General features: G+C 34.5%; 1 protein-coding gene across 7 annotated transcripts in view; it reads right to left on the bottom strand.

Moving 5' to 3' along the window:
* Positions 1-884: 884 nt before the first annotated feature.
* Positions 885-15475, bottom strand: part of USP45 (ubiquitin specific peptidase 45) — a 111864-nt gene continuing 97273 nt past the window's right edge. For 3 of the 7 annotated variants that reach the window (XM_037843610.1, XM_037843611.1, XM_037843612.1), the window contains 5 exons: positions 12394-13069; positions 11239-11336; positions 6516-6602; positions 1973-2126; positions 885-1294 (listed from right to left, as the gene is read on the bottom strand). In XM_037843610.1, the coding sequence (XP_037699538.1) occupies positions 1164-1294; positions 1973-2126; positions 6516-6602; positions 11239-11336; positions 12394-13069 (1146 nt within the window). In that variant the 3' untranslated portion in view covers positions 885-1163. Of the gene's footprint in view, positions 1295-1972; positions 2127-6515; positions 6603-11238; positions 11339-11428; positions 11503-12393; positions 13111-15475 lie in introns of those variants that run through there. The other 4 variants (XR_005217945.1, XR_005217946.1, XM_037843615.1 and 1 more) reach the window with 4 other exon arrangements.

The raw sequence follows: 15475 nt of genomic DNA, 5'->3' as shown, positions 1-15475 counted from the left end.
AGTTATGCTCACTAAAGACCAAAAAAGTGATCTCAAAATCATGTTTAACATTTACTGAAATACAGAACTAGAAAATGTATTATATTTCCCTATTATATGTAATAAGAATATAATCCCTATCATTTATAAATATAACTGAGTAATTTATATTTCAAAGGTACCCTATGGTCCTAAATGGAGTAGCAACTTCTATTTACCAATTCTCCATGTTACAATTACCATTAATTATATTTTGACCTTGGCTAACCACTTGCAAATTACCCTTCACTCTACCATGAATGGGCTGCAAATGATATGTTGAAGAAATATTTCAATATATTTCTAGTTCTCAAAACCTCAAAGCAATAAGCTAATCAATATATTCTTTGTAAACCCATACTACTAAAATTACAGTGCTTCCTTTTCATATGGCTGAATCATATAAAAGTTCACAAGGTAACCAAATCATTTTAGGTGTTATTTCATGTAATCATGTGTTATGGCAGTGTTTCCCAAATAGCAGTACACATATACCACTTGATATCCCTGAGATGACTTTAAGTGGTACACCAAGGAACAATTTCTCTTCAGTAATTATATATTTATTTTAATGTTTATTAGAAAAAATACAACTAGCAAATAAAATGCAGAATATTATTGCTTAAAACAAGGCTAAGTTTTCAAAAAGTGAGGCTAAAAAATAAGGAAGGCTAAGAAAATAATAAGTAAACAATAGCACAGGATATATACATACATTGTACACACATTCATATGGATCTTAAATTAGGAAGTTGATATGGCTTATATTTGGGAAACACTGTTTTCAGGGATGGTTTGATTTAGCCAGCATCATTTCTGAGTCCTTGTAATAATGAGTCACAGCATAAAGGGGTCTCCTGTACCTGTAACTTTTTTTTTTTTTTTTTTTTCCAGGACAAATATTTTGGAAAAAACATGTTCTTATATTTATTTTAAGATTATCAATTTGAAGGTATTGAGTAAATTTAATTTATTTTAAAAGGGTTCAAAAAAATGGTCAAAAAGTCCAGGAGCAGTTGAAGGACATGCTATTCTTATAGAATCTGAGAGAAGGCTATAAAGGCACATTACATATTATGATTATCATTGCAGCATTTAAATAAAAGTGATCTAAATAATCATTACCATTAATAATTGACATGTAATTATAATATTCTTTCATAAAAAAGAAGGTAAGCTTGTGCACTAAGTACTCTTGATTCTGGAACCACCTGCACGTAAGTGTCACTCACATGGACCCACTGTCCTGCTGATTCACTCTCAGATTCTTTCAAACCTAAAAAACAAAAGAAGTAAAATTTTACAAAAGGTATGTTTTATGTTCTTACTCTAAATTATGAACAGCAACACATGCATCACAAACTATTTATCTAATGTTAAATCTTATTGCATAAGTTTGTTTGCATAAATGTTTTTTCTTGGGTTAACTGCCTTCTAAAATGAACTCTTTCAAAGCATTAATATTACAGAGATGATTAACAGTATGCCTGCCCAAAGTAGTATCACTTTATTTTAAATATATAGTGAAACATTAGATAGCCATGTAAAAAGTTATCTCCTCAGGGAAAAGAATAATTTCCACTAACAGAGAGAAAAATAACAACCAAGTTAGTTCACTGACCCATAAGCAAAGCCAGCACATTTTCAATTCCAACTCTATTCTGAAGTCTTGGTATATCTTCCAAAACTTTTGGTATTACTAAATAATATACTATTCTACTGAAATACACAATAACTCAAGGCCTTGAAAAATCATGTGTCACTTCACATTGCCTAGAAGGATACAGTCTTATATTTAAGATTATTCAAGCACTCTAAGAAGTATTTCTCAAATAACATTAACAAAGTGAATACACTTGAGATGTTCATGAAATAATAACGTATCTATTACAAAGAAAAAATGAAGAATGAATTCATTTATTTTTAACAAAAAAATAAACTTAAGATGGCATACCATGTATATTCTTTTTTCCAGTGGTATGTTCCAATAAGTTCCTGGAGGGTGTTCTCACTTTCACATAAGCAGTGTAGTGACCTCCTCTCATTGAGCCACTATGTTCCACTACTCCGTAGAGACCATAGAGAACTTTATCTCCCACACTTACATTCTTTTAAACAAAGAAACAAAATCCAAGTTAGTAAATTTAGTGAAATATTACTGTCAGGAAAATTAAGTCAAATGTATGTTCTGCTTATAATAAAAGAAATGCATATTAAAAATACATAGAAATTAGAGTACAGGTTACCAGAGGCAGGGAAGAAGGGGAGTTAATACATAAAGGGTATAGGGTTTCTGTTTGGGGTGAAGGAAAAGTTTTGGCAATAGTTGGTGGTGATGGCAGCACAACATTGTGAACATGATTAATACCACTGAATTGTTTGCTTAGGAGTGACTGAGATGGGAGATTTTATGTTGTATTTATATTACCACAATTTAAAAAGAAAGACTAAAGAGACAGTGACAATTAAATGCAATATATGATCCTGGACTGGATCTAATAAAGCAGGAGAAAATGCCCAAAAGGACATTATTGGAACAACTGAAAAAAACTGGAATATTGACTGTATGCTTTATAACAGTGTTAAGTTTCCTGAACTTGATGTATGTACTTAAGGTCATTACAAAAGTGAGTATCCTTCACCCCTTTTCAGCATGGACAGGTTGGGGTAGTCACTGCCTGGACATTCGTGATGATGGGGAAGTGATCTAACTAGAAGAAGGGAGAGCAACAGACAAGATGGAATTTAACAGAGGATTATGAATGGTGAATCTTTATATAATTTTCTTTTTCTTACTTGCTAGGGTGTTGGAATAGTTAGAAGGAAAGAATTGAAATGGTGGAACTGTAACCCATAGCATCCTTTGAAGTTTGTTCTATAGCTACTTGTTGAACTGTAATTTGAAAGCTATAACTTTTTGTATATACGTTATATTTCACAACAAGGAAATAACTGAAACTATGGTACTATAACTCATAATAACTTTGGAAATCTCCTATATATCTACTTGCTAAATCATTCTTTGAAAGATACTACCTTTCTGTATATATATTTCATAATAAGGAAATAACTGAAACTGAGGAATTGTGACCTATGATATTCTTTGAAATCTAACTACTTGCTAAATTGCACTTGGAAAGTTATTACATATATATATGTTATATTCTACAATAAAAAATATGATTTAAAAAAAAGTAAGTGTCCTTGTTCTCAGGAAATTTAAGTATTAAGTATTAGAGAAGCATGATATATGCAACCTACTCACAAATGTTTACAAGATAGATACAAAGATGACAGATGGATGGATGCATGGATGGATGGATGGATGGATGGATGGAAGGAAGGAAGAAAGGAAGGAAGGAAGGAAGGAGGCAAATGTAGCATAATGCTGATAGTTGGTAAATCTGGGTATCTGAGTGTGGGGTACACTGGAGTTCTATTATTTCTGTATTATTTTTGCAACTTACCTGTATGTTTGAAATTATTTCAAAATAAAAAGATTAAAAACAAATAAACTGAGATACTTTTCCACATCTATTAAACTTCCAAAAATGCTGGGCTACGGGGGAAAGACTACTTATACATACTGCTGGGAATGCAAAAGGATACAATCTTATGCAGATGTATTTCATGCTATTTAACTAATTTATATATGCATTACTCTAAGATTTATCTATCCTATTTCTAGGGCTCTATCCCAGACTTGTAAGAGTGGAATGTAAAAAGACATACACCAAACTATTAACTGTAGGATTATTTGTAAAAGCAAAAGATTGGAATAAACTCAAATGTCCACAAATTGGTGACTGCTTGAATGATACATTCACACAATAGAGCAGTGTGTTGCTCGAAAAACAGAATGCTGACTGTCTCTGTATCCTGCTATGGAATAATCTGCAGGGTATAATGTTAAGAATAAGAAGGAAGAAAGGATATATACAGTAAACTACCATGATTTAAGGGATGGGGGGGCAAATATATGTATCTATCTGTTGAGGTTTAAAAAAGGATTGAAAGGATATATACAGTAAACCACCATGATTTAAGGGGTGTGTGTGGGGGGGGCAAATATATGTATCTATCTGTTGAGGTTTAAAAAAGGATTGAAAGGATATATACAGTAAACCACCATGATTTAAGGGGTGTGTGGGGGGGGCAAATATATGTATCTATCTGTTGAGGTTTAAAAAAGGATTGAAAGGATATATACAGTAAACCACCATGATTTAAGGGGTGTGGGGGGGGGCAAATATATGTATCTATCTGTTGAGGTTTAAAAAATGATTGATAGAAAAATGAACCATAATTTTAAAATCATTTCTATTCAGGGGAAAAGGAAACAGGTGAAGCGGACATGAAGAAAAGCTAAACTTCTTTGAATTTATCTTATTTTGTACATTTTATATCCTTGACAATGGAACTATATAAATAGTTTATACAATTATTAAACAAAATTAAAATTTAAAAAGCAACACCTAAAAATAAAATTAAACAAATGAACAGTGTATCCAATTGGTGGCAAAACCATACATAGAGGGAATACTAGGTTCATGTCAAAAGGACCCAGGGCTAATTTGAAGTGGGTTCCAGTGGCCGAATATGGACCCATTAGACTGATATATTAGCCATGAATAAAAAGAATGTAATGGATTGAAACATATCAAATATGTTGAAATCCATGAATTCTTAACGACAAACTATTCTGTCACAGTTTGAGAATCCTAGTAAACTAAATCATTATTTTGAAAAAACGTTTACAAAGGGGGAGGGAGGAGAACAAACCAGCATTTATCCTCCATTTTCTATAAGAACTATACCACAAGACAACTAAATAGACAAAAAGAATTTCTCTTTGCAGAAGTATTCTAACAAATAAACAAAGAAGGAATAACTGATCTAGAATACCACAATTCTGTAATCCTTAATGAACCAATGGATTTAGCATTGAGCATCTTTGGTTGCTAATATCACAAAAAGACAAATAACATGCACCTCCAATGAAAGAACAGAATACCCCCTATGACATAGCCTTGTCCCCCAAAAAAGGAATATTAAACCATATCTGTTTAATACTCTCTAGATCCAACTTCCAATATACAGAAAATAAAGAGGACAGAGGAACAATCATCAAAATCTATACTTTCTGGGAAACTACCAGAAAGATAACCAAGTTTTCTCAAATAAATAAATAAATAAATAAACAAACAAAATTACAATGGGAGAGTGGGAGGGAAGAAAGATGGGAGAAGGGAAACTATAGATTAAATAAACTTGAAAACCATCATATTGTAAACCTTATCTGTATCCTAATTCATTTTAAAAAATGACATTTACGAGACAATTGGAAATCTGGATACAGATGACATGAAGGAATTGTTTATTTTTTTGTAATGTGAACGTGGTACTGTGATTATGTTTAAAAGGGGGGGGCAGATTCTTATCTTTTGGAGAAACACAGTGAAATATTTATGGATGAAATGATATGATACTCTGTATTTGCTTCAAAATATTATAGAAGTGGATGAGTATGTAGATGGGCCAAGACTGGCCATGGATTTAAGGTTGCTGGGGCTGGGTGATGAGTACTAAGAATTCACTGTATTTTTCTGCCTATTTTTGTACTTTGGAAATCCTCTATAATAGACAATTTTTAAAAATATACTGTTTTCATAAAGTTAATACATAGCTTGTTCAATTTCACTATTTACATTACTAAATTCTATGAATTTTTAATAATCGATAGTGGTAGTATGTAGCAGATGAACTAGATTCACAAGAAAATTACATTTTAGAAATTTTTGTTTCCAATGTATGTGAAATATTAAATTCAATAAACAGTCTATTTTATATTAACAAAAACACACACACACATGAGATTGTAAACCAGTAATGATTAACAGCACATTATGTTACCCATAACTGTTTGATTTCCTGAAAGACAGTCACCAGTTTCATCTACACATTCCTTACATACAAGTACAAGCAATTATAAACCAGTCTGTTTTTTATAACTAATTATTCAAGTATGAGCAATTTTAAAGTATCATTCTCATTTGATAGGTACACTACTCTCAGTAGTACACGTAAAATAGCATCAAAAATAATGCCCTAGTATACTGATTTGTAAATACATAGAACCACACAAATGCTAAGACTACTGCTGATCAGACTCATTCACAAAGAAAAGGAGAGGGCACAAAACCTGCTCACTTCTCTCAGCAACCTTCTGTTTCTAATGGTATTTACAAGCAGCCTTGATCTTCATGACTACCGATGCCTCGTGCATCTTTTCAACTTTCCCCTATTCTGTCTCCCAAATGGCAAAAGTCATATTCATGTTAAATGTTCCATATGCTACTGATTTAATTTCACCAACTATAAACTTCTTTCCAAAGGAGATGCTAATTTAAAAAGAGACAAAAGCATGGCTTAATAAATGATAAACAGGATACTTTTAAGTCTATTATTGCCAAGTCAAATATCTTAATATACTGTACCTTACAAGCAGCAGAACAGAATGGTGCTAAATCAAGCAAGAGTGGAAAATCTACATGTCTGTTTACTTTGCGAAGACTCAAGCCAGCCTTAAAAAGACCAAAAAAAAAATTTTTTTTAATGTAATAAACTTAATTAGATCTAACATACGGTGCTTTGTTAATTAAACCCAAAAGAGGAATCCTAGAAGTTAGTTTTTTATGTATAGAAAAATGTGACTAAAGAATAGTCCAAAATTGATATAGGGCTAAATTAACAATTAGGTTTCATAAACTGTTACTGCAAAGAGTATTTATTTACATGGGCATTTTTAACCACAATTAATATGAGGATAACTACTTTCATTACGGTTTTTCAAAATCTGTGGAAAAATAAACACAATGTGATAAAAGCTAAGCTACTTACACATACGCTATCAGGAAAAGACAGACTAGAAGTCAAGAGCCTGGTGTTCTAGGACTGACTCAATGACTAGTCATCAGTGTAACTCAAGGCAAATTTAAGGAAATTTAGCACAACTTCAGCAAACTCATCAAGGTCAAGGCAGAAAATGGGTATAAATGGATTAGATTAGGTCCCTTTCAGTTCTAAAATTCATGACAGCCATTCATTAAAAGAAAAAAAAACACCCAAAATGTTTTATCAAAAGTAAATGTTATATATTAATATATTATATAAATAACAATTGTGCCAGTCTGAATGTATTATGTCCCCCAGAACGCCATTATCTTTCATGTAATCTTGTGTGGGCAGACATAATAGTGTTGATTAGATTGTAATTCTTTGAGTGTTTCCATGGAGATGTGACTCACCCAACTGTAGGTGATAACTCTGATTAGATAATTTCCATGGAGGTGCGGCCCCACCCATTCAGCATGGGCCTTGATTAGTTCACTGGAGCCCTATAAAAGCTCAGACAGAAGGAGCCAGCTTATTGCAGCCAAGGGGGACACTTTGAAGAACACACAGGAGCTGAGAGAGAAACTGTAGCTGAGAGACACATTTTGAAGACAGCCTTTGAAAGCAGACTTTAGCTCCAGAGAAGCTAAGAGAGAACAAATGCCCCAAGAGCAACTGAGAGTGACATTTTGGAGAGAAGTTGAAGCCTAAAGAGGAACGTCCTGGGAGAATGTCATTTTGAGGCACAATCTGGGAGCAAGCAGATGCTAGCCACGTGCCTTCCCAGCTAAGAGGTTTTTGGAAGCCACTGGCCATCCTTCAGTGAAGGTACCCTAGTTGATGCCTTACCTTGGACACTTTGTGGCCTTAGAACTGTAACTTTGTAGCCAAATAAACCCCCTTTATAAAAGTCAATCCATTTCTGGTGTTTTGCATAACAGGCAGCATTAGCAAACCAGAACACCAATGAACCTTAATAGTCCTAAATGAGCACCACCTCTTTTTTCCATTTTTAATGTCCAAAGGCAAAACTTGAAAATTTTATAGCTTGCCTTATGCAATGATAATAAAAACCTAGCTGATAGATTGTCAAGAGTATTTGGCAGGAGACTCATAAACAGAAACGGACTCTGTCGGATTGAGAGGTTAATTCTCATGTTTGGGTAGACAAAAATGATAGATGCAACCTTTCATGAGGGGTTTTCGTGAATTCAATAACTGGTACTTCACATATGCATACTAATCATGTAACTTTACTATAGATCTATGGGCTGTTTCTTACTTTTCTTTAAAGAAAACAAACTATTTTTTTTTGGCCAAAACATACCCACTCACTGATTTGTTTTTTCAAGTGATGTTTAGAATGCATACCACTATGTGCAACATGAAATTATGAGGTAATATGCCAGGAATAATAAATTAATCTGTATTCAATTTCTTTGCCTCCTTTTTCATCAGGTGACCTCTATAACCAGCACTGTCTGAGATCATTTCTGCCTAATGTGTTCTCCCCAATCAGTATTTTGCTATTGAGAAATTACCCCATAACAGGAGAGTTTGTAAGATGAATCTCTTTTCTAGGGGATAATTTTTGGAAAATATTTACTCTTATAGTTGGGCATATATAGTCTCTTGCATTTTTTAACTGAATATTATCAGTATTTTTCCAATGTAACTAAAATACAAATCTGATGTTGTGCACACTGGACTCAGGCTAGGCTTAATATCTGGCTTGACCTATAACAAGTGGAATACACATCTTCTTGTATATCTCTATTTTCTGGCTAGTTCTTAGAAGAATTACTCAGTCAAAAGCAATGTTTTTGTTCAAAAATTGTTTTATTCAAAACATTATTTAATGTTCTTGATACACATTACTAAATTACTTTCTAGAAAGTGTGACCGACTTACACTCCCTCCACTGGTACCTGAGAGTACCTATATCCCACTTCATCAACACTATCGTATCTTTGCTAATTTGACAGGTTAAAAACAGCATCTCACTGTCATTTTGTTTTGCATTTCTTTTGCTGAAAAAGATGGACCTTTTTTTCATACTTTCTTGGAATTTATACTTCCTTCTCTATGAACTGTCAATTGTCATTCTTTACCCATTTTACTATTAAGTTCTTGGTATTTTTATTGAGTTTTAAGAGTTCTTCACATATTCAGGATGTTATTCATTTTCCATATTTACAACAAATATTTCTATCCAGTGTGAGATTTGCCTTTAAGTGCTGTGGATGTTTCTTGTATATAATTCTAAACTCACTAGAGAGAAAACAGCTTTCAGGGATGCTGAAAAACTAGAAGCAGAGACATTGCCTAGGGACTTTGCATCCTACAATTTCCAACCACTGGGATGAAAATGTGTCTTTGTTGGCACTGCATTTAGCTTGAAAACAAGGGATAGAGATGTCTGTAAATATTTCCCTTAAAGGGCATGAGTTATTTCTGTAAGTTCTTCCTAAATAGGGCTGCAAGTACCAAATATAAAAGAACTGTGGTACATCCTAAAATTAGCTTCTCAAATCTGGCATGACCCTATCTTATTCAGTCACTGGCAGATGTACACTTTCCACTAGGCTTTCTGAGGTCAAGGGAGGAAGTGATGTGATGCGATACATCTGCTTCTCCTCTCCATTGCCATTCCACTTCCAAGGAGTTTCTATAACCTTAGCTATAGAAAATCAAGACCATAATTTAATCTTTTGTGGGTGGAGGTGGAGATGTAGTGAAAATCTCTTCCTGCCAATTTGTAGTCCATCTGAAGTCTTCCAGATATATTATCAATCTTTTTCTTGTGATTTCTTTCATGGGTTTTACTCTCAGAAAGTCTTACACATCAAAGTCAGTCTAATACTCATTTACATTTTCTTATAGTCTTCTTGAGGATTTTTTTATATAATTAAAATATTTATCTAACAATAGTAGTGATACATGGTAGAAAGTGAAGCTGTAAATAGTTATTTCCCCAAACAGCTATTTTTCCCAAATTCTTTACTGAATAATCCATCCCCTTTCTCAACTGATTTGAGAAAGTCTCTGTGGTAGACTGAATTATATACCCCAACAAAGACATGTTCTTAATTTTAATTTTAAGATGACTTATGAGCAGGGAAGTAGCAGAGTGTACATGGCTTTCTTAGCTTTCATGGTCCCCCTGAGAGGGGTGCATGTGCTAGGTATTGTTGGATTAGGCTAAATGCAGAAAAGGCACAAGGTGGGGCTATATAGGACTCCACAGTGACAGAGATACCAGATATTTTTAGTTTCAAGATTTTCTCCAGTTTTTTATAGTTTTAATCCAATGCCTTGTCCCAGTGAGATTATTTTTTTGAATTTGATAAAATGATTTTAAAGCTCCACTAAAAGAATAAATAAGTGAAAATAAAAAAACATTTTTGAAAAAGTTAGGAAGGGTGTTCCTGAGGGTGTGAAACTAATTTTATTGGGACCTTTTGAAGATGTATTAGTGGTCAAATCATTTGTGAACAGGATCTTCTAAGACTGTATTTATTAGGTGTGACCCAACTAAATCAGGGTGGACCTACTCCATATTACTGGAGACCTTTTAAAGAGAAATCAGAGAAAGCCACAGGAGGAGATCAAGGGCATTGCCATGTGACAGGAGGCAGAGGTGCAAGCCAAGGAATTTCAAGGACTGTAGCAAACCAGCACCAGAACACTACAAACTCTGGGGAGAAAGCATGGTCTTGCCGATGTCTTGATTTTGGACATCTAACTTCTGAATGCATGAGACAAAAAAATTCCTGTTGTTAAGCCAATCACTGTGCAGTATTTGTCATTTCAGACTGGGAAACTAAGACACTTTATCGTAACATAATAACTTTAAATTATACTCCGGTTTTGTTTATTGACATTCTAACTCTATTGTTTCAATTACTGTAGTTTCATTTTAAAACTAGTATAAAAAGCTACCCCCTCCTAACTTTTTCAAAAATGTTTTTTGAAAGGGGTAGAACATGTACCCCTTTCAGTGGGACCATGAAAGCTCAGAAAGCCATGTACACTCTGCTACTTCCCTGCTTATAGATCTTCTTAATAAATTTTATTTTCCATTAACACACATACAAACATCACAACATTTAGGCTCCTACCTCCCAAATCCTCAAATACTGTGAATTAAACAATTTTAATTAGAAAAGTCTCAAGCTACTAAAACTGGAAAAACAATTAAACCCCAAACGACAAAATTTTAAATTCAATAAATTACTGTTGAATAGTTGACCATATTCTACAGGATTTAGGGTTCTGTGGAACACAGGATGCAAATGACTACAGTGTTATGACAGGGATATTTACCTGATGGAATCTTTTAAGATGGAGAATTAAGACAGCCGGAACAGCAGAAATTAGCAATTGCTTCCTGGCATTAGTATAAACTCCTCCTGCTTTCTTTTCTGCATAAAATATAATAAATTTATTTGTAAAACTTCATTTTTATATATTATCTACTATATAACATAGTAAATTTTATATAGAAATATCATACCACATTTTTGAAAAGGTTTAAACAGAAATCGGGCTTCTGGTTACAGGGTACCTCTTCTCCTTTCCAAAATCCCACTAAAATAAGAGTAAAAGGATTTTTAAAAAGGCACACACTTATAAGGACAAGGAATAGGAGAGGTGACACCTGGAACAAAATTTTGGAAGCTAGGAAGCAGCTAGCACAAGGAATACACCTGCAGTTAGTTGAACAAATTGGGTTTATTACTCAATGAAGCACAGGGAAAACACACACCATCAGGAATTGTAGGGCTTCTCAGCAAACGACGGTTAGAAAGGACTTACTGTAGGATTTTAATGTGGCCAACTGTATTTTTAACTTGGATTAATGTAAGCTGGTATTTCTTTCTTCTCCCATCAAAACAGTTCTTTAATTACTAGTCATTAAGAATCACAGTATTCTCTGCATTTAATCAAGGCTAAATATACAATGAAAATGTCTGATTTGAAAATTCTCCTTTTTTTCATTTTTCTCTGGTCAACTAAACATAGTCATTACACTGCTTGCTTCATAACATACAATTATTTAAAATGCTCAAATATATACCTTATATTATGACTGTACAATAGATTGATGGGATGTGTGAAGCACATCAATCTCATCAGTAATCTAGTGATAACAATTAAAAATTTTAGGGATATTACTTCTAGAAAGAATTCGGTAGCTAGTTTCCTGAAATAAGATTATGTGGATTTGTAATTTCAAGGCAGAAACGATACTTCCTGCTTTTCAATTTATTTCAACAAAAATCTACTGAAAATCTACTCTATCTGGTCAACAACTTAAGTGCTGAGGCACAAATATGAATAAGACAATCCCTGACCTCATGAGGTTTGGTCTGGAGATGAGGTTCTGAGGTTCCCTATTTTGGGATCCATAATCCCTAAACACTGACTATCTATCAATACACAAAAAAATAAAAAAAATAAATTCAACTAAATATTTACCTGCAGAACTGGTTTCCTTGTTCTTCTGTTTCTTTTCAGTACAATTCTCACACAGAAGCTTGTTATTCCCCATTAGTAATTCCACAGATGTAAACTGGTAGAGGCAGGACTGAACTGAACATTCTTTCGATGTAGTTATATAGCTTTGAGAAAGGGTCTGAAAAGCATTTTGGGGGCTGTGAGACATCGTATGCTTCTCTTCTGAAAAACATAAATTATTTGGAATATTTAGTGGCTGATTTTCTCTGTCAAAATCTCCATCTCCGGTGATAGTGTTGCTCAAATGAAGTTCAGAAATAGCCCCAGCCATTCTCTCTTCACCACTGTCAGTTTCCTTGGTGTATGGCAATTCACTTGTTGATGGGTGGTGAACGGGTCCATCCATGTGCACACCTGGTACATTACTGAACTGCAATAACATGGTCTGCTTTGAAGCACTTTCAGATTCTGAAGCCTCACTGTCAGCATCAACACTACTTTCAGAATGGCTGGCTTCCTTTTCACTGCCATCAGTTGGGCTTTCATTCAGAGTTGATTCAGTGTTCCTGATGTTTGGAAACAACACTGAAGACTCTCCATTCATTTCAAGGTTTTCGTTTTTCTGGTATACAACAACAATTCTCTCTTCTCCAGATGACAATTTTCTTATATGTTTTCTGTCATGAATTAGTTGATTCTGTAAGTTGACAGTGTTTTCAGAGAAAAGAATCTTGTGACCTTATTGAAAATAAATTTCAAAAAATCTCATTTAAACTTTCCACAATTATTAAATAAATCCTATTTTTAGTACCTCTGAAATCCTAAATCTACCCAAACTACACTCAATAGAAGATACACTAACAAATAGTTCTAACTTTCAAGTAAACCATTACACAAGAAACTAACAGTGGTTTTCTATCTGCAGGGAATGGAACAGATTTTTTGGAAAAGGGCTATGATGGAACTCTTCAACAGTTCCTTCCATAAATGTTGGAACCTTCCCATAACTGTTGATTTTTGCACATCGAAAATGTATTGTCTATTTTTCAAAACAAATTTAAAAAGTAACAAAAGTAAATTAAAAACTCTATTATGACACAAATGCTGACTGGCTGCTATAAATCTGGAAAAAAGACTTTCATTTGTACCTGGTATACAGTTTGTTGATTAATTGCTACTTTTTGACCAGATGAAGTAGTGTATAGTGGGTTACAAAGATAAAGCAACCCAAATTTGGTGATACTCACCAACCGATTTAATTAAAGGCTTTGGGCTATTTGAAGTATTTCAAAGGTTCCATGAGGTTTTTTTTTTTTTTTTTTGAGCTTTATTTCTCTTTTTCTGTGGTTTAGCTTAAGGCTTTTCTATGTCTTAGCTTTCTCAAGACAGAGCGAGAAAGGAAAAACTCATGAATTGTTTATAGATTGGCTATTCACTTTTATTTATTGGGGGGAGAGGAGAGATGAATTATAAAAACTACCTGTGCCTCATGTTTTTCATCTTCAAAATTAGGATAATAACATTATCTCCTGTGTTTACCAAGTATTCTTAACTCCCCAAATGAAAATAAGGCAGTCACTTTCACCATATATATCTGGTCTACTAGACGGCACATGATAAATAAGAAAGTTTATGGTGACGCCCAACAAATTCCATTTCTCTGAATTTATATAAGACCTTTTTTCTACAAACTCTTACTATGTACATTATATTAATGGACAACAGACACACACAGTTTTTAAGTAACTGACCCAAGATCATTTACCTAAGTAATAAAAACAGGTGTGCCTGAAATCCAGTTCATCCAACTCCTAACTCAAGGATTTCCAAACCCAGGTGATCATCAGAATCACCTGACAGTCTTTGTTGTTTTAAAAAAATACAGATTCAAGTTATTACCACTTAGAAATGCTGATTCAGGTAACTGGGGTTGATCATGAAATTCTGTTTTAATAAACAGTTCTTAGGTGAGTCTACTAATCAGCCAGTTTTAGGAACACTGCAACTGGACTATTCTATCTATCCCATTTGCTCTCCTACTGCAAAAAAAAAAAAAAAAAAAAAAAGTATCCATTACCATCTCTGTTTTGGATATATGGATAGATTTATTCAGTGAAAATATTCTCTTTAAGTTTCTGATATCAGTGTCAATGGGAGACAGTGCACACAGACTGTGTCTGAATCCCCATTTCTGCCACCTGCTACCTGTGTATCTCAGGTAAGTTACTTAATCTATCTCTTGACTCAGTATAATTGACAGAAAGAACTAAGAACAATGATCAGCACATAGTAAGAACTAAAATGTTGGGTACAATTATTATTGTTTTGATAGGAGAAATAAAGGTACTATAGTACACAAGGAAAATAACCTAGAATTAAGTGAGTCAAGAAACCTGCAAAAATTGAGCAGAGGGTCCTGGAGAATGAGGCTGTTATTGAAAGAGGGAACAGTAAGTCAAAAGCCCACTAGTAAGAAGTTACAGAAGTCTAGCTAGAAAGCACAGTGCATACATGGGAGAAGAGAACAGATAAAAATGGACCAGATGGGGACTTCCAGGAAGATTGTGGAGTAGGGAGCTGCAGGGCTCACTCCACTTTCAAAAACAGCTAGTGGACAGGCAGAAACTGTCCAAAACAACTACTGGGGCTCCAGACACCAGGGGAATACTGTGCAGTATCCAGGGAAGAGCAGGATGAGAAGACTGAGAAACTGCAGTGAAGAACTATGAGTAATTCGCTCAGCTGTAGCTCCTGGTGCCCACCAGCCAAGCAGCTTTAGGTTGGTCTGGTCCCTGCCTGGCAGCCTGCTGTGGACTGGGAGGGCTGTGGAAGTCCTCCTCCCCAAGAACAGAGGGGGTCATGGCCCAGAACTGATTCAGCTTTTGGCCAATGAATTTAGACCACTGGGTCCCACTGCGTTAACCCATCCCAGACAGGAGCTGCTATGCCATTATTTTGACCTGTGTCAGAGGCAGAGCTTGGCAGGGAACTAACAATACCCTGCCTTCTTGGGGGGGGGGAGGGGGGGGTTTGCCAAAGAGCACCATTTGCTGGGCAGACCAGGAAAGCACAGTCTCGGGGAGCTGGGGGGGGGGGGCTTTCT

This window comes from Choloepus didactylus, chromosome 7 (assembly GCF_015220235.1).
Source record: "Choloepus didactylus isolate mChoDid1 chromosome 7, mChoDid1.pri, whole genome shotgun sequence".
In the NCBI taxonomy this organism is placed as follows: Eukaryota; Metazoa; Chordata; class Mammalia; order Pilosa; family Megalonychidae; genus Choloepus; species Choloepus didactylus.
The sequence above is the reverse complement of the archived record's forward strand: the minus strand, read 5'-3'. Positions and strand labels throughout refer to the sequence as shown.